This window comes from Nannobrachium achirus (assembly GCF_963921795.1).
Source record: "Nannobrachium achirus genome assembly, chromosome: 16".
Classification (NCBI taxonomy): domain Eukaryota; kingdom Metazoa; phylum Chordata; class Actinopteri; order Myctophiformes; family Myctophidae; genus Nannobrachium; species Nannobrachium achirus.
The window spans coordinates 11,728,804-11,755,287 of record NC_137823.1 but is presented as its reverse complement, the minus strand read 5'-3'; the positions used below and the strand labels follow the sequence as shown (position 1 = coordinate 11,755,287).

Genomic DNA, 26,484 nt, shown 5'->3' with positions numbered 1-26,484 from the left:
TTTAAATTAAAAAAATTGAAAAAATAATAATGTGGGGACCCCCCCAGCCCTGGCTGTACCCAGTACCCACCCACAGGCTGAGAACCACTGCTCCAAATGAAAAGTCTGGTGTCTGGGCCACTAGGTGGCGGTACTGCGTCAACAAGCTCTGATACCAACCGCCGTGCGTGCAACAACAACAACACGAAGAAGAGAGAGCAGGAAGTAGTTCCCTAAGCTAAAGCTAAAGCTAACGCTAATCCTTTTCTTGTGTCTCACCATGGTGTGTGTGTTGTTGTTTCCATGTTGTTTCTCCTTGCTTCTGGGTTAAACGGTCTCACTGTGGCTTTAATGTTCCGAGCAGAGAATCTAAAAAGCCAAGGCAAAGAGAGGGGAAGCGGCTGGTGAGTGTTGTTTACACTACACTCTCTGGAATTCACACAGAATGAACGCCACTGTTTTGTTGACATCAGCACAGCAGCACACACAGCTAGAGAGCTGGCTAATGCAATTACTACTACTACTTACTAACTAACTAGGCAGCCGGTAACATAGCATAGTGGTTCTCAACCTTTTCACCCCAAATAATATTTGAAGTCTGAGACCCCCCCATAAGTATTCACATTTGAAATGGAGACCCCCCAAATGATATTTGAACTGGGGACCTCAGCAAAATAATCATATTTGAACTGGAGATCTCCCCAAAATAATCATATTTGAACTGGGGACCTTCAAGGCCAAAATAATCATATTTATTTTGAACTGGGGATCCCTTAAATGATATTTGAACTGGGGACCTCCCCAAAACAATCATATTTGAACTGGGGACCCCCCCAAAACCCACCCACCCTGATAGGTACTTGGAAATGTATAGAGTTGAGGCATTACATTTAGTTTTGACAAAGTTGTTCCACACTCCACAGATACATTTTGTGAAAATAGCAGATCTACAAGCTCCTCAATGCCCCGCTGTGAGCTTGTTGGCAGTGGCTCAGGGGTAGAGTGGCCAGTTGTGATCCACGTCCCGCTCCCCCAGAGTTATTAGTGTGGAAGAGTCCTTGAGCAAGACTCTGAACCCTAACTGCTCCTGATGAGCGGGGGCCTGTTTCACGAAAGCAGAATTAAATAAGCCAGGATTTAAGCCAAATCCAGACTTGACAAAGCCTCCTCCGTATAGCCTGGTTTATTCCGTTCCACTAATGCCAAGCCAGGCTGAGAAGGAGAGACTTTGTCGAGCCAGGATCGTAAAGCCTGGCTTGACATGGGCATGGGCTTTCCTTGAAAAGCCCATGCAGTCGAGCGTTGATTCCTTGATCGTGACCAATCACGGCACAGAGGAACAGAGCAGGGTTCTTCTGCCCCTCCCCCCACATAAAAAAAACAGACAGGCATGCTATAGCTGCTATCAGTGGTGAAAAAAGTACTCATATGTTTTACTCAAGTAAAAGTATCAATACTGCAATGAAGACAGACTGTTACAAGTAAAAGTCCAGAATTCAAAATGTACTTGAGTATAAGTATCAAAACGTATGTAAAGTACAAAAAGTAAAAGTACTCATATTGCATATGTCCCATTTCAAGTTTTCAAATGTAGGAAAATCTTTTGAAAATAGCAGATCTACAAGTTCAATGCTTTGCATTGTGAGAAGTAGGCCTATAGTAACTAAAGTTTTCAAATAAATGTAGTAAAAGTACAATAATAATATTTTGGATCTCAGATGTATAGTGAAGTAGAAGTAAATACAGTATTGGAAATTGGAAATACTCGAGTAAAGTACAAATACTTCAGATTATACTTAATTAAGTAAATGTACTTCATTACTTTACACCTCTGGCGGCTATAGAATAATCACACCTAGATTACTCTTATGGTTACTCTATTTAAAACACCCTTGCTACATACATTGTCAGCAATTTTTTATAATATAATAACTTCAGTAATATATTATCACACATCTAACAACAATGTGAAGTATAGTGTGCCTATAACAGAGTGACTGACAATGACATATCACACAAGTCATATGATTCATGATTTATTCACCATTTCAGTAATAGGCCTATAATTAAATTGATTATATGTTGTTGTATTGTTTTATTTCATTTTAATGCAGGGTCATTAAAATGAGTCTGTATACTAACATAGGTGTTGAAAGGGTATTTTGTTAACATTTGGAGTCATTGGACTAACAGCTATTTCACAAAACTTTAACAAAATGACACTGGATTAACAAATCTTGGCTGTTAGCCTGGTCCGGAGCAGGCTAGCTTCACAGCTTAATCTCCATGGTAACTAAGGTGGGATAACTTTCATGAAACCAAGTTCAGGCTTAACATATCCAGGTTAACTGGCAAGGCTAATCTGCCAAGATAATTCAGCTTTCATGAAACCGATTGAGCTCTGACCCAGGCTTACTAAAGCCAGGATAGCTGATAAAGCCAGGCTTTATCCCTAATCTAGGTTTCGTGAAACGGGCCCCGGGTTGGTGCCTTGCATGGTTTCCTCTTTCTTATAATTGTTGCCTCTTTCTTATATTATTTGACAAGTTGGCCAACGTTTGACGTTAAATGTCCTTACATCGTCATCTGGGGACCCCCATAAAATCATGTGGGGACCTCCCTGGGGGTCCCCACTCCCGACCCACAGGTTGAGAACCACTGGTTATAGGTGATGACGTTGTTTAGTCATGTTATTGTGTTGTTGTTGTTGTGGGTGGAAACCACTAAGCCCCTTTTCGACTGCAGCTTTAGCACCACACCACACCACACCACATAAAAATATCTACATTTTCCATTCCACAAAAGTACCCCTATCGGTGATAAACAAATTGACCCTTCATGTGATTATAATACAATATAGATTTGTATTACAACTATCCTAAATTATAATACACTGTAATGGATTATAACTGTGATACACTATAAAGTATTAATGTATTACTATGATAATTATAATACACTCTAATGGATTATAATAGTGGTTATAACACAGTAGAATATATTATCATGTATTACAACTATATCCTGGTGGTCTAAATGAAAAGTCAAAGTGATCAGTCATTAAGTGTTTGGCCATCTTTGGCCTAGCTCAGATCTACTCTGGAGTGGATACTTTTTAGTACCACGTTTAGTACCACTTTCACACCACTCTCCCCTGGTCCTTGTAGTGGAAACCCTGGCATAAGTGGGTGGTGTGGAGTGGTGTGGTGCTGGGTCACCACACCAGTGGAAAAGGGGCTTAAGACGCAAAGGAATATGAATGATTAAAAAGGTTCTTTATTATTATCCGTGTTGCTACTACAACTGTGTTGCTTGTTGTCAACAAAAAGAACAGGTCTATACAAGCGCTGTTAGCTTGTTAGAATATGTTGTAGTTGTCAACAGATACTGTAACCTGCAACAACAAGTCACAACAAGCCAAGGCCACCAACCTAGAACCAACACAGCTAGGCCTGTCTCAGCTATTACATAATCGTCTCTGATCGCAATTATTTGCCATAATCGCAGTTATTTTGCCATAATCGGCTCGGTCATAATCGTTTCCATGTTGAAAAATGTTCATATATTTTCAATCATTTAAATAAACTAGCCCTTACCCGTTCAAAGATATGAGCTCTGAAATGATGTGCAGTGTGTGGGTTATGTGGTGTGCACTGTGCACACAGTATGAGGGATGGAACGTAACCCCCCACCTGCGCACGCACGCGCGCGCGCGCGCACACACACACACACACACACACACACACACACACACACACACACACACACACACACACACACACACACACACACACACACACACACACACACAGAGAGCTGGTTAAACATGTTGCCTCATGCTAGATGCAGAATAGATATGCCTCATGCTAGATGCAGAATAGATAGTAGATACACCATAAAAATGCTAATATACAGCATATGATTTGTGAAAGTGACAAACGGGCCTCACAGTTATGTCAGGTGTGTTCATATGCTAATGGTGATGCGATTTCAGATCAATTGCTCCAGCCATTGAGGAGAAACGCTGTTACAGACAGACAGACAGACAGACAGACAGACAGACAGACACTCACTCAGACATTCGGAAAATTATATGTTTGATTGTGGAAATAGCAGATATATCTGCCATTTCCACTATCAATGTTCTTTTTAGCAAGTAATTTATTTTATATTTAGGTCATGTCTCATGTGTCATATCTGCCATGTGCAACTTCAAAGCCTACAAGCCAAACAGAAATGTAAATTGTCAAAGACAAAAACGTTAATCCCAATTATTTGAGTGACAATTAATCGTCATAATCTTGAGAGCCCTAAACACACCGTACTAACTGTGCTAGTGGGCCAATTAGAATCTTGTTAACTCTTTTTTTGGCAATGTAAACGTATGTTTTCGCTTGCCAATAAAGCCCTTTTGAATTGAAATGGAATTGAATTGAGTGCACTTTTGAGTGGACAGTGAACAATTCATGTCACATGTCACTTTGTGACGCGCTGTAGGCTTGTAGATCAAGCCTCGGACACTTGCACCACCTTGGTGTGATGGTGGTATTGTGTTTATTGCACACAGCCCAAGTTGAGATTTCATCGCCTAAGAGAAAACAAAGCGAGAGGTGAAAAAAGTATTTTCATGAATCCCTGCGTTTCCTTGGGGGACATCCTCCCAGGGATGGGACGATATGAAAATGTCATACCACGGTTATTGTGATCAAAGAAATTGTGATTTACGATATTATCACGATAATCAGAATATCCCCAACAGCATCCATTATCCTGGGGCGGAACATTTGATTTGGTAGAGTGAAAAATTACAGTATCAAGTACATTGTTTCCAGGTCCGTTTGACCAATTATAGAGGTTTTTAATTGGTACCGGATATGCAGCTCAGAAAATAAAAGGTGAATTGATCTCAGTGCACGACGGAGGATAACTTCACAACAAATTCAAATCTCCACAATACAATTATCGTGTGTTTTTTAATCACGATAAATGATAATAACGTTTATCCTCCCATCCCTACTTACACCACCGTGGTGTGATGGTGGTATCGAGGTTATTGTACCCAGCCCAAGTTGGGACTTTATCACCTAAGAAAAAAAAAGAACGAAAAAAAAGAAGGTTCAAAGGTGAAAATGGTCTTTTCTTTCATCCCTCCTTCCCCCTCCAGGCACTTTGGGCGTACGATGGACGAGCTGGTTCATGACCTGGTGTCTGCGCTGGAGGAGAGCTCCGAGCAGGCTGCGCGGGGCGGCGGGGGGGGCCTGGGGGACGGCGGGGACCACGGCGGGGCCCTGGGGCCCGTGGGCTGCCTGCTGAAGAGGCAGGCCCGCAAGAGGCGCGGCCGCAAGCGGCGCTCCGACAACCCCCACCCGCCCTGGGAGGCGGCGGGACACCACCTCAGCGAGGGCTCCGAGTCCAGCGTGGAGGACTCGCACAAGGTGAGGAGGAACCATGGATGGATGGAGATCTTCTTCTCAGAGTGGACTTCTAGAGCAGGGGTTCCCAAACTTTTTTGTCTCAGGGCACCTCATAAATATTTTTTTTTAATCCGAGGGACCCCTACATTATAATTTTCACTCCCAGCACCTTTTATTTATAGCATATCGTCGTTGTCGGGTGGAAACCTTGTATGTCCAAAACCACATGATTTGTATTTATCATCTACAAAATGTACTAAACTAGTGAAAACAGCAGATCCACAAGCACACAATATCGGCTGTTTTCACTAGTTTTGTGTGATAGTCTTGTATGATGAAGCAGGGTTTTGCTTTACCAAAAGACGTACACATTTGAAACTTGGAGATACGAGGTTTCTGCCCGACAGTGACGATATTTTAGTGATTATGTTGCGAGGAAAACGTTGAGATAATAGCCATAGAACTGACTGAAAATAACTTTGTACTTCAAGTTTAAAATGATACTAAATAAATTCCAAATAAATTCAAATATTATCAACTTATGTCGCGGCACCCCTGGACTGCCGTCGCAGCACCCCAGGGTGCCCCGTCACCCACTTTGAAAACCCCTGTTCTAGTTTTTCGTCCATGCTAAACCCTAAACCCATAAACCTCTTTTCCTTTTTTTACTATTTTAAAATACCGGTACTTCAAGTAGCCGATCTACATCGTGAGCCACGTTGTGAGCTTGTAGATCAGCCATTTGAACTATTTAAAAATGATTTTCAAAATAGTAAAAAAAGGCAAAGAAATTTAGGGGTTAGGGTCTAGACCATAAAGAAATAGTCATGCCATTGGTTTCTACAGAGTACCGTAAATGAAGCTTCAAGCCTGCTTTTTTCTTCTCACAGGGGATAAGGCTGAAGTCCAAATATGGACCAAACACTCTATAGTAACATAGACCCATTTTGTTATTTGAATTGTTATATTTGAACGAAATGAAATCACTTACCCTACCTCTAAGTATGACTGAGGCACTATACTAATCACGGCGTGTCTCTTCTCTTCTGCAGGACTACCGTGCCGGCACGGGAGGCGGGGTCTCCGGCTCGGCAGCCAACAACAACAACAACAGCGACTCTGACGAGCAGCAGCAGCTGGGGCCCAAGCGCCGCGCCCCGCCGGGCAGCGATCCGGGCGGCCGGGGCAAGCGCCCGCTCTGGCACGACGACATGGCACTGCTGGACGGCACGAGGAGCCTGCGGCGCAGGCGCAAGGTCTGGACTTTAACCACTTTAAAGGATTTGGTTTTTTACAACAAGGGTTCATATTTTAGATTGTAATTAGAGAAGAGAAAAGATGAGTGTTAAAATGTTTACATTTACTGCTTACTATTGTTTTAGAGATTTGAATGATTTTTATTTCAGTGGAGGGGGGGCATGCGTACAAGTGTCTAAATATGTATTTTTAGACACAATAAGCCCATTCCTAAGATGCACCGCAATCTTTCATGGGCAGATGTGACTTATGGCGGCTAGTAGTGTTACTGTAAATAGTATTAAAGAAATCGCCACTTTTACGCATGCCCCCACCCACTCGCTAAAACGATAGCAGTAAATGAAAACATCTCATCTTTTCTTTTCTCTAATTACAATTTAAAATATGAATCCTTGTAAAAAACAAAGTCCTTGTAAAAAACAAAGTTGTCCTTTAACCATTATGTTATACTTTAGTTATTAAAAAATTGCAGATCTACAAGCTCATAGCGCTGCACTTGGTGCCGAGCTATGAGCTTGTAGATCTGCTATTTTTGAAAAAATCATGAACATTTATTTGGGCAATTCTTTGAAATTGTGTGAATTTGTACCTATTGTTTTTAGAGGCCCATGTAACTAAAAACGACAGGTACAAATTCTCATTTATACCTACTTCCATCCGTGTCATCGATAATGGAAGCAGGAGGAGGTAGCTGTTGTTTAGTTAGGTTATGGTAGGGTTGTCAGGTTAGGGTTGTCACGATTACACATTTATTTAAAATGACGATTAATTGTCACACAAATAATTGTGATTAGCGATTTAATTCTGTTTCTTTTTCTTTTTTTCTTTTTTTTTCAATTGAAGACTGGAACATGTGAATACAAACTCAATTTCTGTTTGCTATTTAGGCTTCATAATCACAAACTGCACAGGGCAGATTACTGACATATTTAATACTTTTATACTTTAAAAACATCTCTTGAAAATAGCTGATCTACAAGCTTGTAGCTCTATCTCAAATAATTGCGATTAGACGATTATGTAATCATTGTGACAGGCATATGGATGGTTGTTGTCACACTGTACTGTTATTATCTGGTTCTTGTGACCATGTTCATGTCTACTGTATATCTATGTTCTTGTTTATAATGTTTTTCATTATCTGCTGTAACATGAATTGCCCCGTTTGGGACATAATAAACTTGACGTTGGTTGGTTTGACCCTGAAGGTGAAGCGCATGGCCGTGGACCCCCCTGAGGAGCCTGTGACCTCCAGCACCCTGCTAGGACCCCCTGCCGTGCCCAGAGCCCACGCAGACTGCAGGATGCCCGGGGTGATGGTGGGCACCGCCGAGGGCAGGGTGGGCATGGAGCTGTGTGGAGGAGGAGGTAGGGCTGGCACCTTCATCACATTTTACATGAACATTAATGTCACACCAATAATTACCCTTAACTCACTAAATGCCCACGTGCTGTCAACGCGTCAAACTCTTTGATGTCGCTGGAGGCCCACGTATTGTATGTATTTTTTATGGCTAACTGTGGGTATGGCTGGCAAAATGACCAAATTATGATCGGCAAACAATAGCTATAGGCTACACTGGCCCATACTGGGTGGAAGACAACAACATCCTGACTACGGTCATGTGACCAAGTGATGTCATCACGCATGCACTGATGCAACAGGGCCCTGTAGAATACAATGGAGGTGGATGGGAGAAATTTGGGCAGCTAGAGGGGATGACTCTGGCGCCATCTAGGGCATTTAATGTGAACCCATTAAGACTTGAAAAATCACACCTGTGTGAAGTGGAGCTGTGTGTGTGTGTGTGTGTGTGTGTGTGTGTGTGTGTGTGTGTGTGTGTGTGTGTGTGTGTGTGTGTGTGTGTGTGTGTGTGTGTGTGTGTGTGTGTGTGTGTGTGTGTGTGTGTGTGTGTGTGTGTGTGTGTGTGTGTGTGTGTGTGTAGATCATGTGTACCGATTTTTGTGACATTTGAAGAAAATATGTAGGAAAAGGAGCAAAAAGTGTGTTTTGGAGAAAATTCAAGATGGCGGAAAATCTATCCTGGCGCAAATGGGCGTGGCCTATATGGGGAGATGCGTCTTGACCCAAGGAATCCAGGGAAAAAAGAATTTTAATTTTCCGATCCACGGTTCAAGAGTTACGGGGCAAAACGTAAAGTGGGCCGTTATAGCGCCACCATGAGGCCGAGTGATGTAATTATTTTTCGATTCATTCTTAAAATCATTATGAATCTCCTCTCCGAGGTTTGAAACTGTAGCTCCTATGGTTTATGAGAGAAAAATACTTGAAAGTGATTTCTTGCATTGTCCCATTATAAGTCAATGGGGACAATTAAGCGTCGTTTTTTGCCGATTACGTCGGCATGGTAAGGCGGATCGGAACGAAAGGTAATAGAACACCATTCCCGGCCGAGCCGCACATTTTGATGTATATATTGCGCGAGTGGCGTAAATGGTGCGGCACTAGTTACGCGCCGAAGTCAGGCTACATACACACAGACAGACACACACACAGACCCACACACAGACCCACACAGCCACGTATAGGGAGCCTGTGTTTCACACAGCTCCAAAAATACCTATAAATGTCTTCCAAATCCTAATGTTTTTTTTTTTGAAAAACGTATGTTTCTTCTCAAAGTTTTTAATGTCAAGCACCCCTTGAATTATATGTATTGACCGCAGACCCCCATCTCATTTTTTTTGTTCCAGGGACCCCCCAGAAGCAAATAAGCTTTAAAATATTTATTCAAAGATTTGCTCAAATTTTCATGTTTTTTTTCAAACATAGCAGATCTACAAGCTCAAGCTCATAGCGCGGCACTCGGCAATAATGGTTAAAGTGGTTACAGTACGTGACACAGATGTGTTCCCCATCTTAATGGGTTAATAGTGTTTTCATCGTTGAACACTGGAACATTATGAATAAAAAGATTTGTTTATGTTTGGCTTTTAGGCTTTGAATTTGGTGCAGACATGACAGATAATGTAATAAACTGAATTTACAAAGGAATGACTGACATATTTAATAACTTTATACTGATGGTATTAAAAAAAACCCACTGATGGTGGAAATAGGCAATTACAACACGGGCTGTGAGATTGCAGACCTGCTAGTTTCCACTATTTCTGAAAAAATGTCTTATCAACACGGAAACGATTATGACAATTATGCAAAAAATAAATTGCGATTCTGATGAGGCGCATTACGTGTTAAACAGTGTCAGTCCTAACAGGAGGAGGAGGAGGAGGGGGTAAGAACCGCGTGAAGAAGAGGAAGATGGCGGCTCACCGGCTGATGGAGGCAGCAGATGAAGGGGTGGAGGTGGAGAGCGAGGACCCCGTCACCTCCTCCTCCACCCCCACCTCCACCGCACGCTGCAGGGACAAGATGGAGCTGGAGGAGGAGGAGCACAAGGCCTCCGACCAGGACATGAGTGACAGGTGGTTAGTGTTTTCACTCTGTTTACATCCTACTCCTAGAAGTCAGTCATTCTCAACTCAATAGGCTCTATGCATATACGCCATTTTGTTCTACTTCCGGGTGTCTTTCGACTTCCTTCACAGGTGTTACCGATGATACTAATTAAGGGTCTGTTCCATTCTGGTCAAACAGAGTCTGGGTGCTGATATTGTGCATGTTGGCTCACTGGAAACACTCTGCTACACCAGTGGGTTTCAAAGTGTCCTTGAGTGGGTTCCAAATGTCCCCATAGAGGTGTGTAACTCTGACAGTGTACAAATGCGGGTCCATTTGCTTCCATTTGTTGATTCCATTTGTACAGAGTTATGAGGGTACTTGAAATTAAAGAACCACTGTACAATAAATCAAACAGAGCCTTCATTAGTATCATCAGTAGTGAAGGAAGTCGAAAGACACCCGGAAGTAGAACAAAATGGCGTATATGCATAGAGCCTATTATCTCAATTATCTCGGGGGGATCCCCAGATATTTAGCTATTGTTTTCTCACTCAACAGTAAACAGACCCAACATTCAGTATAAATGTATACTATACAGGGTCTCTGCACATTTCTAAAGTGACAATTTAAGGTCTTTAAAGGCCTTTTTAGTACCTCTGGACCTCTGGTCAAACATAGGTAATATTGTCAAATACTAGAGGCAGAAATTGTGAAAATAGCTGATCCATTGTGTATTTTCACAATGGAATAGATAGAGTCAAACTACATGTAATGCCAAGGGGGTCCCGAGTTCAAATATGACTATTTTGGGAGTCCCCAGTTCAAATATGACTATTTTGGTGGTCGCGACCTGCAAAGGTTGAGAACCACTGTTATAAGTCACAGGCCGCGACCCCCAAAATAATCATATTTTAACTGGGGACCCCCCTACCCTGACGAGCACTAAGAGTTGAGGCATTACATTCTGTATGACACTGTTCTATTGTGAAAATTGCTGATGTACATGCTCACAACACCTCGTCACCAATTGTACAACTTAATCAGACTAATCGAATTAGTTGATTATGAAAATCTATTCGAATTATTTTGTCATATTTGAAATAAAAACAAATGTTTAAAAACAAAACTTGCTTTAATCAATGAAACTAACAAGTTTTAAGTGTTAATGGCGACCTGCAACGCAAAATCGCTTCATTCACATCGATATTGATCAGAAAAAGTGTCCGTTGTGATTTGACCCTTAACACTTTTGCTGCCACTTACTTTGAAGGGATGAACGGGACGGGGTCATGTTATTAACCCTTTCATTGACGAGCTGACATGTCAACGGCAAAAAGTAAAGTTAATGACTTGATAGTGCTTGACAGTTGTTTGCAGAAATGCCCTTTTCATTTCATTCCATGTGTCCTCTTCCTCTTGTCTCCCCGCTGACCAGTGAGACCAGCAGTGTGAGCAACAGCAGTGATGGAGGCCTCTACACCAACGATGAGGGAAGACAAGGTACCAGCAAAGATTTTTAATATACAAGATCCTGGTTGGAGCCACTAGAGTGCAACGTGGTACACAAAGCCTACAAATGGCATCCTAAGTGGGCGCCGGCGTCTGATAAACGGCGACAATAAAGTTGATCGTCTCCTCATGTGTGTTGCTGAAAAAAAGCCATTTTTGTATGAACATTTTGGGAATATCATGTGGCTTGTGACGACCAGTATTTAGTTCAGTGACCAAGACCATGGCACTAAAGAATGGTTCAGAAGCTGTGTTCACGTTCACTCTCCCATTGGAAAAGAATAGACTCCAACCTGCTTCCGCCTCCTAAAAAGGTATCCACCTATGTCACGCAGATAACGGATCCTGTGTCTTGCTATTTCCGTCTTGGGTATCAGCAAGCTCCCAGAAAGCTGTGAAGCTGCCCTGGAAGCAGGAACTGCAGGCAGCAACTGCTTCCGGGGGCTTCCAACGCCAATGAGCAAAAGCACGCGGGAGAAATCATCTGTCAAATCATCCGCCAAGGCACCCTTGCATCCAGCAGCCCAACCCAGTAGTCACTTTGAGTGGCAGTTGGGGGCAACAGCATTAACCCACAATAACATTTACTATTCTGTCCCTATCGGGATGCAATCCAAAAGGTGCTGAGTCGGCTCAAGCAAACTTCGCAACTCTCTGCCCGGCGACTCGCTCGCTCGGCTCGCCTCGGTCCGCATGGCTCAAGCTTGCTTGAGACGGCGCGTCTCCGTTGAAATATTAATCTGCAGCTTTAGCTGTAGAAGCTCCAGTAGGGCAGGGGGAGGAATACGGGGCGACTATTCCCGCCCCATATTTCTGGCAGAAGCCCTTGACGGATGATTTCTCCATTCTAGTCTAGTTCATATTATACCTCCACAGGTATCAGCTCATCGTCTACTGTACACTCACTCCCCATGGAGTAAACTTCTCAAGGCTCCACCACTGATTTCAGTCATTCAGTTTCCAAGTAAGCTTCTATGGAAGTGCGTCATGCACAGAAAATTTGCCACCTACTCTACCAGCTTACAACCTGTTTCAGCGCGCCGGCTTGTAAAGCTTATAGATGGCATTCATTATTTTAATGAAAGTGTATTTTAAGTTGTCCAACTAAAAATGGTAGAATACGTGTTCAGTCTTCCTGAACATGTGGTTTACTTTTTATAGGGATAATACATTTTATTCATGTACTGCTTTCTTTTCTTTTCTCTTCCCCCACCTCCCCAGGTGATGACGAGCAGAGCGACTGGTTCTACGACGGGGAGCCGGGGGGCCTGGGTGGGGGTCCGGGTGGCGGTGGGGGAGCGTGCGGCGTGGCCGGGGTGGTCCCCTGGTGGGAGAGGGAGGGGGAGGGGGGCGGGGGGGAGGAGCTGGAGATGGTGGACCCCGTGTTCAACAGCATCCTGACCGGGACCTTTCCTCTCATGAGCCCCGGAGCACAGAGAGGTAGGATTTGCCATTCACTCACACACATAAAGTCGGTGACAAGTACCTGTTTTTTCCACCTTAGGAATGTTGCAAAATTCCGACCTAGAAAAGATTATCCATGCCTTTGTTTCATCTCGCCTTGATTATTGCAACTCAGTTCTCACCTGCCTCAATAAAACTTCCTTAGACCGCCTTCAGTTCATCCAAAATACTGCAGCAAGGCTGTTAACAAGGTCCAGCAGAAGGTGTCACATTACACCGGTCCTGGTGCTCACTTTTAGAGCCTTGCATGGCCAAGCACCTGAATATCTGACAGACGTGCTAGAACCATATGTGCCCAGCAGGACCCTAAGGTCTGCTGACCAGGGTATACTGTGGACATTTTTAAGAACCAGCTAAAAACACTACTGTTTCAGCATGCTTTTGGGGAAAGTCAGTGAGCTTCTCCTCCAGGGTGTGAAATGTATCTCCTGTTTTGTTTTGTTTCAAAGATGCACTGTACATTTCTGTGTTTTGTTCTGTTTTCTTATCTTCTGCCTGTTTTTATTATTATTATTATTATTTATTTATTTATTTCCTCTGATGTATGTCAAGCACTTTGTGAGCTATCTCTGTGAAAAGTGCTATACAAATAAAATGTACTTACTTACTTACTACTTACTTTATGCATGTTGTGCATACCCTCTATAGCAGGGGTCTTCAACATTTTCATGCCAAGGACCCTTTAACTGAGAGAGAGATGAAGCAGGGACCCCCTCTACATATTGTATAAATATGTGATGCAGATTTTTAAACGACTCGTTTGACAGCACTGTCATCAGTCCATGTTGGATTCGTGTTAATGTTTTTTCAGACATTTAGCCACATCAATCGTCGATACTTAGTAAACCTGACCTTTCAATCTGTACTTGGTCGGCTCTTTTTTACCTCAACACCAAACCTCTTTGCTGAAAATAGCCGATCTATAAGCCTTCAACGCCTCGCAGCGCAAGGCGTTGAGAGCTTTTAGATCTGCTATTTTTCCTAATGTTCTCCTCAGAATAGGGTCCAAAGTTTTTAATTGAAAATAATGATCCTATCACACAAGGATTTGGTGGCCCCCCTATAATAACTCTGAGGACCCGGTAGGGGTCCCGGAACCCCTGTTGAAGACCCTTGCTCTATAGTTTCCGTAGTCAATGCTTTGTAAGCGGCTAGGCTAGCAGTTTTCATGTGAGGTTCAGGGACATAGTAGCGAAATCTGGCATGAAAAAATGTAATGAAATGAAATTGACTTTTTTTTAAGGGTAACTGTTGTATAATCGCAATATTACACTCGAGAGTCGTGCCTTATCGTATTTATCGGCACTTCAGCCCTGCCAACGGAACTCACCTATCGGCTCGTTCCTGCAGCAACGCTGGCCTGCCAATAACCACGATAATGCACACCCTGTCGTTTAATATTGCTTAATTACACGTTACTCCCACGGGCTGGGGGAGACAGCACCTGTCAGCGGGGATGTGTATGGGGAGGAATGAATTGGCAAAGCGACCGAATTGGGTAGAAAAGGGGTAAAAGGCTAAACATGAGACAAAATAAAAGACTAAAATCTCACCTCATCCTAGTGTTGCTGCAGTACCACTTATGGCCAGTAGGAGGCATCCACTGCACACACATAACAAGGCAGTCTTAACAACATGTCTACAGCTAGTCTAGTCATGCTTTGGAATGCTATCTTTCAGCTCCTGGTGTTGATACTGTGTGTCTTAGTGTTGAAGAAACCAGCTCTCAATAACATAATTCTGTCAACAGTACAGTAGTCGTGGACGTGCAGTAAAATGACTGTAAAAACATAAAGCAACCCAGCTTTGTGTATTGCTGTGTATTACTCAGGTTGGCTCTGTCTACCACAGTGCCCCAGTTCTGTCGCTTAGTTTACTGAGACACTGCAGTCTCTCTGCTTTCTATGATCCTATAGTTTACTGAGACACTACGCTGTCTCTCTGCATTCTATGATCCTATAGTTTACTGAGACACTACGCTGTCTCTCTGCATTCTATGATCCTATAGTTTACTGAGACACTACGCTGAATCTGCATTCTATGATCCTATAGTTTACTGAGACACTACTCTGTCTCTCTGTATTCTATGATCCTATAGTTTACTGAGACACTACGCTGTCTCTCTGCATTCTATGATCCTATAGTTTACTGAGACACTACGCTGTCTCTATGTATTCTATGATCCTATAGTTTACTGAGACACTACGCTGTCTCTGCATTCTATGATCCTATAGTTTACTGAGACACTACGATGTCTCTCTGCATTCTATGATCCTATAGTTTACTGAGACACTACGCTGTCTCTATGTATTCTATGATCCTATAGTTTACTGAGACACTACGCTGTCTCTCTGCATTCTATGATCCTATAGTTTACTGAGACACTACTCTGTCTCTCTGCATTCTATGATCTTATAGTTTACTGAGACACTACGCTGTCTCTCTGCATTCTATGATCCTATAGTTTACTGAGACGCTACGCTGTCTCTCTGCATTCTATGATCCTATAGTTTACTGAGACACTACGCTGTCTCTCTGCATTCTATGATCCTATAGTTTACTGAGACACTGCAATGTCTCTCTGCATTCTATGATCCTATAGTTTAACGCATTCAGGCCGGGTACACATTTTAGTGTATGGGAGGGGCTTACAGTACATGAACAGTATGTAGCAACATTTATTTTTGTTGGCTAATTTCTGATTTAGGCCTAACTATAGGTTTGGGGGGCAATATCGACCTTCAATAATCGCCCACATGGGCAATTGATCTTGGAGCCAAAAAGAAAGTGCACGCAAGTTACATGCCCAATAATATAATTTGAAGTTTGGTAACCCCATTCCACCCTCTGATTTAGGCCTTTGCAGAAAATCCTTCCTTATTCGAGGGTGTTTCTTATCCCAAATTAATTTAGTAATTATTTTGTCTAAATTTTTGAAAAAAAGATTTCTTGACCATAGGTGAGCAGTACAGAGCGGTGTGCAATATGTCTTAAACAATGACACTTTCACTTTAGTAGAACGTTGACTTAGGAGTAATAGTGTTTGCTTGAGCATACAACTTTCTACACTGTCTGTAGATATCATCATCAGCATCAGTCATTTGATCAGTAACCAAGTCACCAAGGTATTTGATTCTATTCCAGACCTCAAGATTGTTGTCCCCCCTCGTTTATTTGTGTTATTCCTATACAGCGTGAATTGTATTTTCCTCCAGTTGTGTTTTCAGTGGTGATATCAGTGGTGATATTTTAGTTTATATTTTTTTGTTTTGACATCAGGGTTCCAGGCCAGACTCAGTCGCCTCCACGGCCACCAGCAGACGTCTGACGGGATCCTGCAGGGGTCCTCCGGACCCCCGGGCTTCAGCGACAGACTGGGACGACAATCCCAGGACCCCCACGAGTGAGTGGTCCACTACCACAGTGGTTCTCACCCTTTTCAGACCGCGACCCCCAAAATAATCATATTTTAACTGGCGACCCCCCCCAACCATGACGAGCACTAAGCATTGTGGCATTACATTTTGTATAACAAGGTTCTATTGTGAAAATAGCAGATCTACATTCAGATCTACATGCTCACAACGCCACACACACACACACACACACACACACACACACACACACACACACACACACACACACACACACACACACAATCCTAGGACCCAAATAAGTGAGTGACGTATTGATTATTGTATAGAGGTTAAGCGCATGCATAAAGTGAAGGGCAAAGTGAGTTTAATGTTGTTTAGCGTTGTTTAATGCAATCAGATTTTACCAGGTATTTGATACTACGGCTTGCCCACATGCCCCCGGCAGGTATATAAAACTTTCGGGCAGGTGAAGTTTGCTTTGCCGACTGGGCAAGTGCTCATTTGAGAGGGGACGCAACCTTCTATAAACACAACAGCGGATATCTGTCGAAACACCTGAACGTGGCCAGCGCGCTCTGTCTTCTGGTCTGTGGAATCATGAAACAAGCGTGAAACCTTAGACATATTCAATCATAGCTAGTATTTGGAGTTGGAGGTATTGAGGTATGACATATTTTATCGCACAGCCACAGAAAATAAAGAAGTGTTAAATTGAGCTGTAATTAAAATCGTATCGTCTACTTTTCGGGTAAGTGCCCCTGAGACCTTAGTGTCAACCCCTGCTTTACTGTTTGGATGTATGGGCTGTCAAGGCCAGAAAGTAGTGTTTTGCCACTCGGTGGCGCATAACGTCCGGGTATGATGATGATGTCACGTGCATTCCCTCTGTTATAGTCTTAAGTCTGTCACAGCTTCAGTTCCACACTCCTTCAGCTCTACGCTTTGTTCATATCTGGACCGTTTGTTCATTTGAATCATTCCTACTTTGTTATATTTTAGAGTGATTTATGCTTTTATGCTGCTTTTCCCATCTACAGCCAACTCTCTTCACCAAAAAATGGATGATCTACAAGCTCACAACATGTCACTACCTGATGCGTTGTGAGCTTGTAGAACTGCTATTTTTGTTGAACCTTCCCCCCAGAATAGAGATGCTGGGGTTTAAGTGTTTAAATATAGTTAAGTATAAAGTTGTTTTCAGTCAGTTCTGATGGAAACGGATATTTCTCCAATATGATATAAGATTCTAAAAATGAACAGTGTAATTCAGGAGTGCCGTGGATGACAAAGTTGTTTACAGGGGTGACCCGAGTCCAAAAAGTTTGAAATCCCCTGGTGTAAAAGCAGGTGTTGTTTTTTTGTCTCCCAACAGACCGTGGTTCAGTCCAGCCTCCAGGAGAGACCATGGACAGGTGAGAAGCAACGGCTGGCTTCCATTTCCACTCTCACACAGTCACACTCAGTCCTCCTAATCCCGTCATAGGCATTGAATGGGTTAAACTAGTAGATGGCCTATTTTTTGTAATTACTTAATTTAACAAAAATAAAGAGTATTTGAAGTGGTCAAACTAGCGATGATCACTCTTCCAGAAAATCCTAGTGATCTCGGATATTTCAAAATAAAAGGTGAACAACTCAATCTCAGTTGTGCTGATTGTTTATGAAGCACAGCGCTAGTGTGTGTGCCCCCCCCCCCCCCCCCACACACACACACACACTCTTTTCACACGGTTTTACAGAGTGTATATTAGGATGTGATATTCTATTTTGCTTTTAATCCATGCATACAAACGATAGTTGCAGAAGTTTTATTGAAGTGAGCTCATTCATGCAAGTAGCCGAGTTTCCCCCCCAGTGAGTGTGTATATGTGGTGTGCGTGTGCGCGTGCGTGCGTGCGTGTGTGTGTAGTGTGTACAAGCAAATATGAGCCACCCAGATAACCTTGGTGTGTACGCCTGGTCCACGCCCCTTTCCAGACCACAGCTCGTGTCTGGTTGGCTGCCGCGTTGTCTCACCGCAGAGCGGGAGGCTAAAAGTTGCTGCTTCAAGCAACTCGATTCCTCCCCTGAATGGAAAGATAGCGTAGTCTCTTTTTATTCCTCCCTTGAATAGAAAGATAGCGTAGTCTCTTTTTTGGGAAGGTTTTTTATATGGCGGGATGCCGGGATTGTGTGTCATTCATCTCTATCTCTCTGTCTCTCTCTCTTTGTCCCTCTGCCTCTCTCTCTTTGTCTCTCTCGCTCCTCTTCTCTACATTCAGTTGCACTGGGATTCGCGGACAGACCGAGGCCACAGGAGAAGTTGCTCGGTGAAGACAGCCAGCAGGTGAGAGACAAAGAGTGAGAGAGAGGGTGTAATGACGGTGTTCTTGTCACGGTTAGCGTAACACCAGACGTTAACGCCAACGCAGTGCTTATAAGTACTCTGGCATTCAAAGTGTACCGAAAGTTCTTCACATAATTGGCAGGGGTTGACACTAAGGTCTCAGAGGCACTTGCCCATCGGGCAAGTACAGGTCATGTTCTACTTGCCCGAAGGTAATGCCCACTTGCCCGAAAAGTAAATCGTCCATTATAAAATGATAGGTACGATTTTAATTACCGCTCAATTTAACACTTATTTCTTTACTTTCTGGGGCTGTGCGATTAAATGTCATACCTCAATACCTCCAAATCCAAATACCAAATACTTTAGCTATGATTGAATATGTCTATGGTTTCACACTTATTTTATATTTTTAAATGTAGCAACAGTGAAAACAGCACATTATAGGTAAATAGTGCTCTTATTTTACATTCCACAGACCAGAAGACACAGCGCACTGGCCACGTTCAGGTGTTTAGACAGATATCTCGTGTTGTGTTTATAGACATTTGTGTCCCCTCTCAAATGAGCACTTGCCCTGTCGGACAACCTGAAAGCCAACTTCACCTGCCCTGATGTTTTATTTACCTGCCGAGGGCAGGTGGGCAAGCCTTAGTGTCAATGCCTGATTGGTCCTCGCTATAAGACGGTACCAGACCATTAACTCAACGGGTGCCCACGAGGTGGCAACGCGTCAATCTCTTTGATGTCTTTGTGTGCCCAACGACGCGTTTGCCGCGTTGTACAGTAAACTATACTGTACTGTAGCACCTGTACTGTACTACCGCGGTGATGAAACAAACTCCATTTCACAAAATGCACCGTGGGATCACATGACCGGGAAGTGCTGTCTGCCCGTTCACTGCCATGTTTAGCTGCTGCACAAAGATGCAGTTTTCTCCTAATCTAGATTTTAAATCACTTTCATGTTCAAAACGGCGGCCTCTTCTACCGGCCGTCACACGGTCCTGACTGAAGGAAAAGATTTTCGCGAAATAAACAGGACATGCTTGGATTACATTTACTCGGATTACTTTTCTCGCCAGTACCTCGAAGGTAGGTAAAATGGCGGGTTGCCATGGGCACCAGCAAATTAAATGTTGAATAATTCTGGGCATCCAATGTGTTAAGAGCTTCATAAACAAGTACAATTATTTATAAAATCAATCCTAAAAACAACCAGGAGCCAGTGTAGCGACGCTAAAACTGGAGTAATATGTTCTCTTAGTTGAAGTTAAAACTCTTAGTTGAAGGTAAAACTCTGCCTGCCGCATTTTGTAGTTGTATTCTGTCAGTTTGTTAGTCCACACAATGTTGCTTTACTATAATCAACAGGTATGCCAATGGAGTCCAAGGCACCGGTCATGCCTTGTACTCAGTTTAGTTACTTTCCAGCACAACACTATTCCATCATGTCAGTCAGTGTCAGTGTTGTTTACACTGAGTATAACTAAATGCATTTGAAATTAGATTCCAATTCAAAAGAAGCAAAAAGCAGATCTACAAGCTCAAAACGTGTTGCAGCGTGATGCGTTTTCTAGCTTGTAGATCGGCTATTTTTGCTTCTTTTGTATGAGATACTATAGAATTACAAAGTAGGATCTAGCAATATGCGTGAAGGTGGAAATATAGTGACCCTCTCCATCATCAAAGTTGGCCACCCCTGGTCTAGACCAGTGGTTCTCAACCTTTTCAGGCTGCGACCCCCAAAATAATCACATTTTAACTGGGGACCCCCCACCCTACGAGCACTAAGAGTTTGTTTAACACAGTTCTATTGTGAAAATAGCAGATCTACATGCTCACAACGCCTCACATCGCGAGGCGTTGTGAGCATGTAGATTGGCTATTTTCCCAATTTCTGCTTCTAATAGTTGACAATTTGGCCAATGTTTTAATTTGTTTAGAGGAGTCCTTAAATTGTCACTTTAGAAATGTGCAGATAACCTCTATACACTTAAACTTTATGTTGGGTTCTTTACTGTTGAGTGAGAAAACAATGTTGCACATTAAGTTAATCATCTGGCAACCTCCCAAAATAATTTGGGGACCCCCCTGGGGGTCCCGACCCACAGTTTGAGAACCCCTGGTCTAGACGTTATCCTAAAGCAGTGTGTTGTTGTGTTGCAGACAGACCAGCGGCCACCTGGGTTCTCTGTGTACGGGTGACGTCAAACGGAGGCGGAAAGCCGCCCCGCTGGGCTCTGCCCTCCCCCCAGGTAACTCACACCTCTTCCTACACAAAGCCTTGCGGTGCGAAGCGTCGTGTGCTTGTCAATCAGCTATTTTCATTATTTTCTTCATTATTGTGGGCTCGCCGAAAGCGAGAACACTATCTTATCTTCATTATTTATCTATCAAGTTCTCCTCAAAAATGGCGTAACCTATCATGTCAATTTAGTCAAGTTCTCCTCGACAGTACGGAGGCAGTGTATCAGTCAAGTTCTTTTCAGTGGTTGCACCTGTGATTACCTGTACATATCCTCTGGATTCAAAAACATTGTGCTGGACGCGGTGTGCTGGACAGCAGATTTTCATTAAAGTCTCCACAAAGATTGGGTGATGATCCATGATCTCTAAAGATGTTTTTCAGATTTGAGATGAATAAATCAACATTGTAGATCTTTATCTATCAGTCAAGTAGGGTTGGGGACGGTAACCGCCGTACTGCCGTACCGCGGTATACCGAGGCCTACCGCGGTGTCAGGGTGCTTACCGCGGTCAAAAAAGAAAAAAAAAATGTCTATTTTTTTATTGAAAACAAGCGAGTTTTAAAACGGGGGAGAAGCGAGGACCGCAAGCGCTCCATGCCGCTCTGCTCTGGGCCGTGTACCACATGTTTGGAAGCCACATACGTCACTCGGAAGACACAGACCTGCACACAGGGCAGCAGCAGCAGCCTCGTAGGGGAGTACGGAGCTGCGTAAACTTTCTCTGTAATCCACACGACACAAGTATGTTAATACATACCGTGTGTTGTGGCAGTACTTTATGGAAGTTTATTTTTTATTCATACGGATTACGGGCGGAGCGCGGGCCGCGTGGACTAAAACCGAAAATGAAACTATTTTACTTTTTCCACCGCGTCGCGCGTTGTGTCCCGTCGGCGATTTTATAACCTTTTCTGTCAAGTCTTGTAACTAAAACCTGTATATATCAGCACTCAATCACTGCGATTTGAGACCTGAGTTACTGAGTTTACAGAATCACTGTACACGATCTGACTACCCGTCTCTTTTCTGGTTTGTTCACACACAGCTGTCTGTGTCTGAAAAGCCCAAGTAGCCTACGTTTCTATGGTAACCCGACAGTGCACAGATCTAAAAGCTCAGTATGCGTCGCGGATGCGACGTGTTGTGAGCTTGTAGATCTGCTCCTTTCAAAGCCAGACCCGCTGTGCTGTACGGGGAAGTATAACTCGGGCAGTCAGGCTGTGGAGAGGCGACTTTTGGGAAGACGATTGCAATATTTTGGCTTATCGCCGAACCTTAATAGATACGGGGGTGCGATAATTACCGCAATACCGGCGGTAAATGGGAAGACGGTAACCGTGATAAGAAAATGTCGATACCGGCCCAGGCCCACCCCTACAGTCAAGTACTCCTCGACAGTACAAAGGCAGGGCCCTTAGCCAATGAGAAGCAGCCAAAGGGTAGATCTTTATGCCCATACATGGTGTTACATGCGAGCCCACACTGTTTTATAGGAACATATTTCTAGTTATTCTTTTTTTTTATGATAAATACAAAACGAACGGTTTTGTACATACAAGGTTTCCACTCGACAACAGCGATATATTATTTTTTTTGTGATTTTTGAATAAATATTTGAAGTTTTTCAGAAAACCCAGGTCAGAATTTAGAAGGCGTTTTTAGAATCAGCAGCAGTCCTAAAAGGGTTATTCCTGTCTCCTTCCCTCCCCCCCAGGAGTGATGTCAGAGAGCGCAGCCCCCATCCCAGAGACCAACATGGGGAACCGCATGCTGCAGAGCATGGGTTGGACCCCCGGCACGGGCCTGGGCCCCGACGGCAGGGGCATCACCGAGCCTGTGCGGGCCGCGCAGAGGCCCAAGGGAGCGGGCCTGGGCTTCAACTGAGACCCAGGACGAGCCTGGATCTTGGAGGGGGGCCTGAGCACGCTCGGGACAAAGAGACGCTCCTCCCCAAGCCCCCCCAGAACGCCACAGGGGGGCTGGACGGGAGGGGAACCGAAATGCCGTCCATTATAGGAGTAGAAGGATCGGCGCCACAACTACGGCTCAAAAGGCGAGGCCGCGGACACAAATGTCCTTATGTCCCCATATTGGGGACAGAGGAGAGACCCTGTGGTGTCCAGCGGTGGACCACTGTACTCGGCGGTCAAAACTGTAAGATGCCCTCTGGTAGAATATTTTTATTTACTCGACTGCAACGTGAAAGTTGCTTAGTCGAAAATGTATGCTCCGGTTAAATTTTTGGCGTACTTGGCTTTTAAAGAACACTTGAGGTGTGTTTTTAAGATCAATGCATTGCTCTTAAAGGGGGCCTGTCACCTAAAGGGTTACTGTCACTTTAAGAATCATCTTAAAAAAACAAGTTAATATTTTTATGATGTCATTGTGGGGATGCGCAATTATAAGCCAATCAAATTAATTGTCTGTATAGCCTGACTGTATGACTACTTACTGTACTGGTCAGCTGTTGTTGGGCAGATTACACTGAGACAGTTTCAGACTGTTTCAGGATCCACACGGGAGAGAGACCACATGACCTACTGTATCATACAATTATAATTTCGGGGCTGACAGCGGACCTTTAAGAAATGTTGAATTGTTCCCCTAAAATTCAAAAAAATCTAATCAAAAATATTAATTCATAATTTTTTTCTTTTCTTCTTTTATTCCTTTTTCCTTTCTTTTCTTTATTGTTTTAGTGTGGGTCCCATCCTAGAAATAGTATAGTGGAGTCAAAAGTACAATATTTGTCTTTGAAATGTACTGTAGTGGAGTCATATCACAAGCTCCCAAAGAAACTCAAACCAAATGCTCAAGTAAAGTAAAAACATGCTTGGTTAACTGACCACCACTGGTTGTGTAAAACCCTCCCAGTCTTTTACTTCTCTTCTTGCACAGAGCAGAGAACAGATGAGGTGGAGGAGAAAATGACTCTGTGTAGATCAGTGTTTCTCAACCACTGTGCCTGGGGACCTTTGGTGTGCCCCAGAGAAGGGTCAAGTGTGCCCCTTGAAACGGCTTGAAAGCCAGTATTGTATTTATCATTTTAAAAATGATAAATACACCGCGAGGCGTTGTGTGCTTGTAGATCAGCTGTTTTCACTACTGTTGTGCGACAGCCCTGTATGATGAAGCAGGGCTTTACTTTGCGAAGAAACATACAATTTTGAAACTTGGAGATACAAGGTTTCTTCCCGACAGTGACGACATTTACACCCCTGTATTATGTTGGTGTGCCCATGGATTCTTGGGACATGAAAAGTGTGCCCATGCAGAAAAAAGGTTGAGAAACACTGCTGTAGAGAGAGAGTCAAAATAGAAGGCCTCTCACGTCATGTTTTAGTGTATCATCCAAGGTGTTTCTTACCTCAGACTGCAGACCAGCAGGGTGATGTTGAAGTTAAAGTCTCGTGTAGCCGGACAAGCTGATCCCACAACCTCCGAATGCTATATGTATGTTAGAGTCTGGAACGCCACCTCCCGGAAGCTGTCGTCTGTAAGTCATTAATGCTCACGATAAAAAAACAAAAAAACGTATGTTTCTATGATCAGTGGTTCTCAAACATTCTCATGTCAAGGTCCCCTAAAATTATATTTCTACCACTTTTTTGTGGTCAATCTAGATACTGGATTCTGAGTGGTAAATCAGTCAACAACCTTGAGTTGGCTCATGGACCCCGCCCACTGAAACAATTAATGATTGTAACTAAATAACCGTGCAACTTACAACTGTGTTTTCTTTCATTTATATGGTAGAAGTGGTAGAAAAGCAATTTACCATTCGAGGGTCGTGGGTTGTTGGCTGATTTACCACTGTTTCAGGGTTGTTTGGCACTCGGTTTTGCCTCGTGCCACAACCCTGAAACAGTGGTAAATCAGCCAACAACCCACTCCCTCTCATGGTAAATGGCTTACGTATTTGGCCACTGTTCTTTTCATTTCCAGCTATATATGCTATATTATTTTGATTTATATTGGGACAGATTTGCGTGACTGAAGACGAAGTGGCCTCTGTTGTTCCAGACTGCATGACGGAGGCATTTGAACGTTGTGGGAGGCGACAGTCTGGCCACTAGTGATGTCGTTCAAGAGTGATTACCTTCATAAGAACGTAACATTCGAAGAAACAAGAACTTCATTAAAAAAAAGGTTTTTGCCCACCACTACTGGCCACGCCAGAGCAGATGTTGAAGTGAACCCTCTGCTGGGAGCACGGGCTGGGTCGTAGGACTTCAAATCAACCATTATTTCAAAGTTACCTCGATTAACGATTAGTGGACGATAAAAAAAAAGCAGGAAGTTATTCTAAGCTAGCATTGGACAAAAGCTTTTTGGGAGGGGCATAGCTACTGGCTAATTCTCCTGATAATGCAAGAACAACGGCTTCTATTTCAGCATTGCCAGCCTTCCGGGAAGTATAAGGCTGTAGTTTCTATGAAACTACAGCATCCTCATCATCGATGATGTTTCTGAACTGCCCCACTTCCCACCAATGAGGCGCAGAGTGAGTAGACGGAAAATGTGCTTTCGTACAATTAGCTTTAGTGAGTAGGACCTATTATATGGGGGATAAAGTTGAAAATTGCTCCTTTTAACATAACACGCAGGATTTTACTGTACTGTACTGTATTTGTTCCCACCAATATTCACTTGTGCGTTTTCCGAGGGAAAGATCTTGTTATCAAATGTCATCCATCATCAAATGTTCAGAATGTTTTGTTTTGTTTTTATGCAAAAAATGAAAGGTCCCTTCACATGATACATTCATTACAGATTTGTGCACAGCAATGAAATAACACTGAGGCTGTTTTCTCTCATTATTTTTTTTGTTGATTTATTTACAACAGTGGTTCTCAACCAGTGGTCCGGGGACCACCAGTGGTCCTTGAGGGGGTTCCAGGTGGTCCCCAGCTGAATGTTGGAGAGTTGGAAACCAAACGCAGCCTTGTGTAGATCTTTAACTCTTGAGAGCGTGAAATGAAACCAAATGGACCCTTACGGGTCCATTTGGTTTCATTTTACTCTCCCAAGAGTTAAGTTATTGTTAAACACCTGCATTACTTCATTTACAATACGTCTACACAATTAGAGAATGTTATTAATTAGTAGAATAATTGAATAATTGTTATTTTTGATTGACCTTTTATCAGTCCTACTGTATGGTACCACATCAATACAGCATGGAATTGTGGACAAAATCCTATCCGACGATAACAAAATATTCTACCTCTTTGGTCTGAGAGGCTAAATCTCATCAAACGGTGGTCCATGGCTCAAATATAGCGAATGATCAATGGACCTTGATGTGAAAGGGGTTGAAAATCACTGATCTGAACATCACTGATTGTACAATGATCCTCTCACATGTGTTCCCTGCACTCTCACCATGACCTGTGTGCTGCTCACACTATTTGCACCCCATTCGAACTGAATGGGGATTTGTTAGGTCTTTTCAGACCTTTGAATGGTGCAGTTGCTGAGA

The 26,484-nt window shown here is 43.2% G+C and overlaps 1 protein-coding gene across 5 annotated transcripts; it reads left to right on the top strand.

Annotated features, from left to right (window-relative positions):
- Positions 1 to 249: 249 nt before the first annotated feature.
- On the top strand, positions 250 to 24,423 carry gpatch2 (G patch domain containing 2). Of its 5 annotated transcripts, none has more exons than XM_080745351.1 (12): positions 250 to 383; positions 5,144 to 5,414; positions 6,446 to 6,649; positions 7,859 to 8,018; positions 9,881 to 10,100; positions 11,510 to 11,574; positions 12,805 to 13,023; positions 16,327 to 16,450; positions 17,797 to 17,836; positions 18,686 to 18,750; positions 20,899 to 21,008; positions 22,717 to 24,423. In XM_080745351.1, exons 1-12 carry the CDS (start codon positions 283 to 285, stop codon positions 22,884 to 22,886), a joined length of 1,749 nt encoding a protein of 582 aa, XP_080601477.1. In that variant the 5' UTR covers positions 250 to 282; the 3' UTR covers positions 22,887 to 24,423. The 5 variants fall into 5 exon arrangements, with proteins under 5 accessions (XP_080601477.1, XP_080601479.1, XP_080601476.1 ...); XM_080745353.1 differs by having other exon boundaries at positions 9,875 to 10,097; positions 20,920 to 21,008; XM_080745350.1 differs by having other exon boundaries at positions 9,875 to 10,097.
- Positions 24,424 to 26,484: the final 2,061 nt, after the last annotated feature.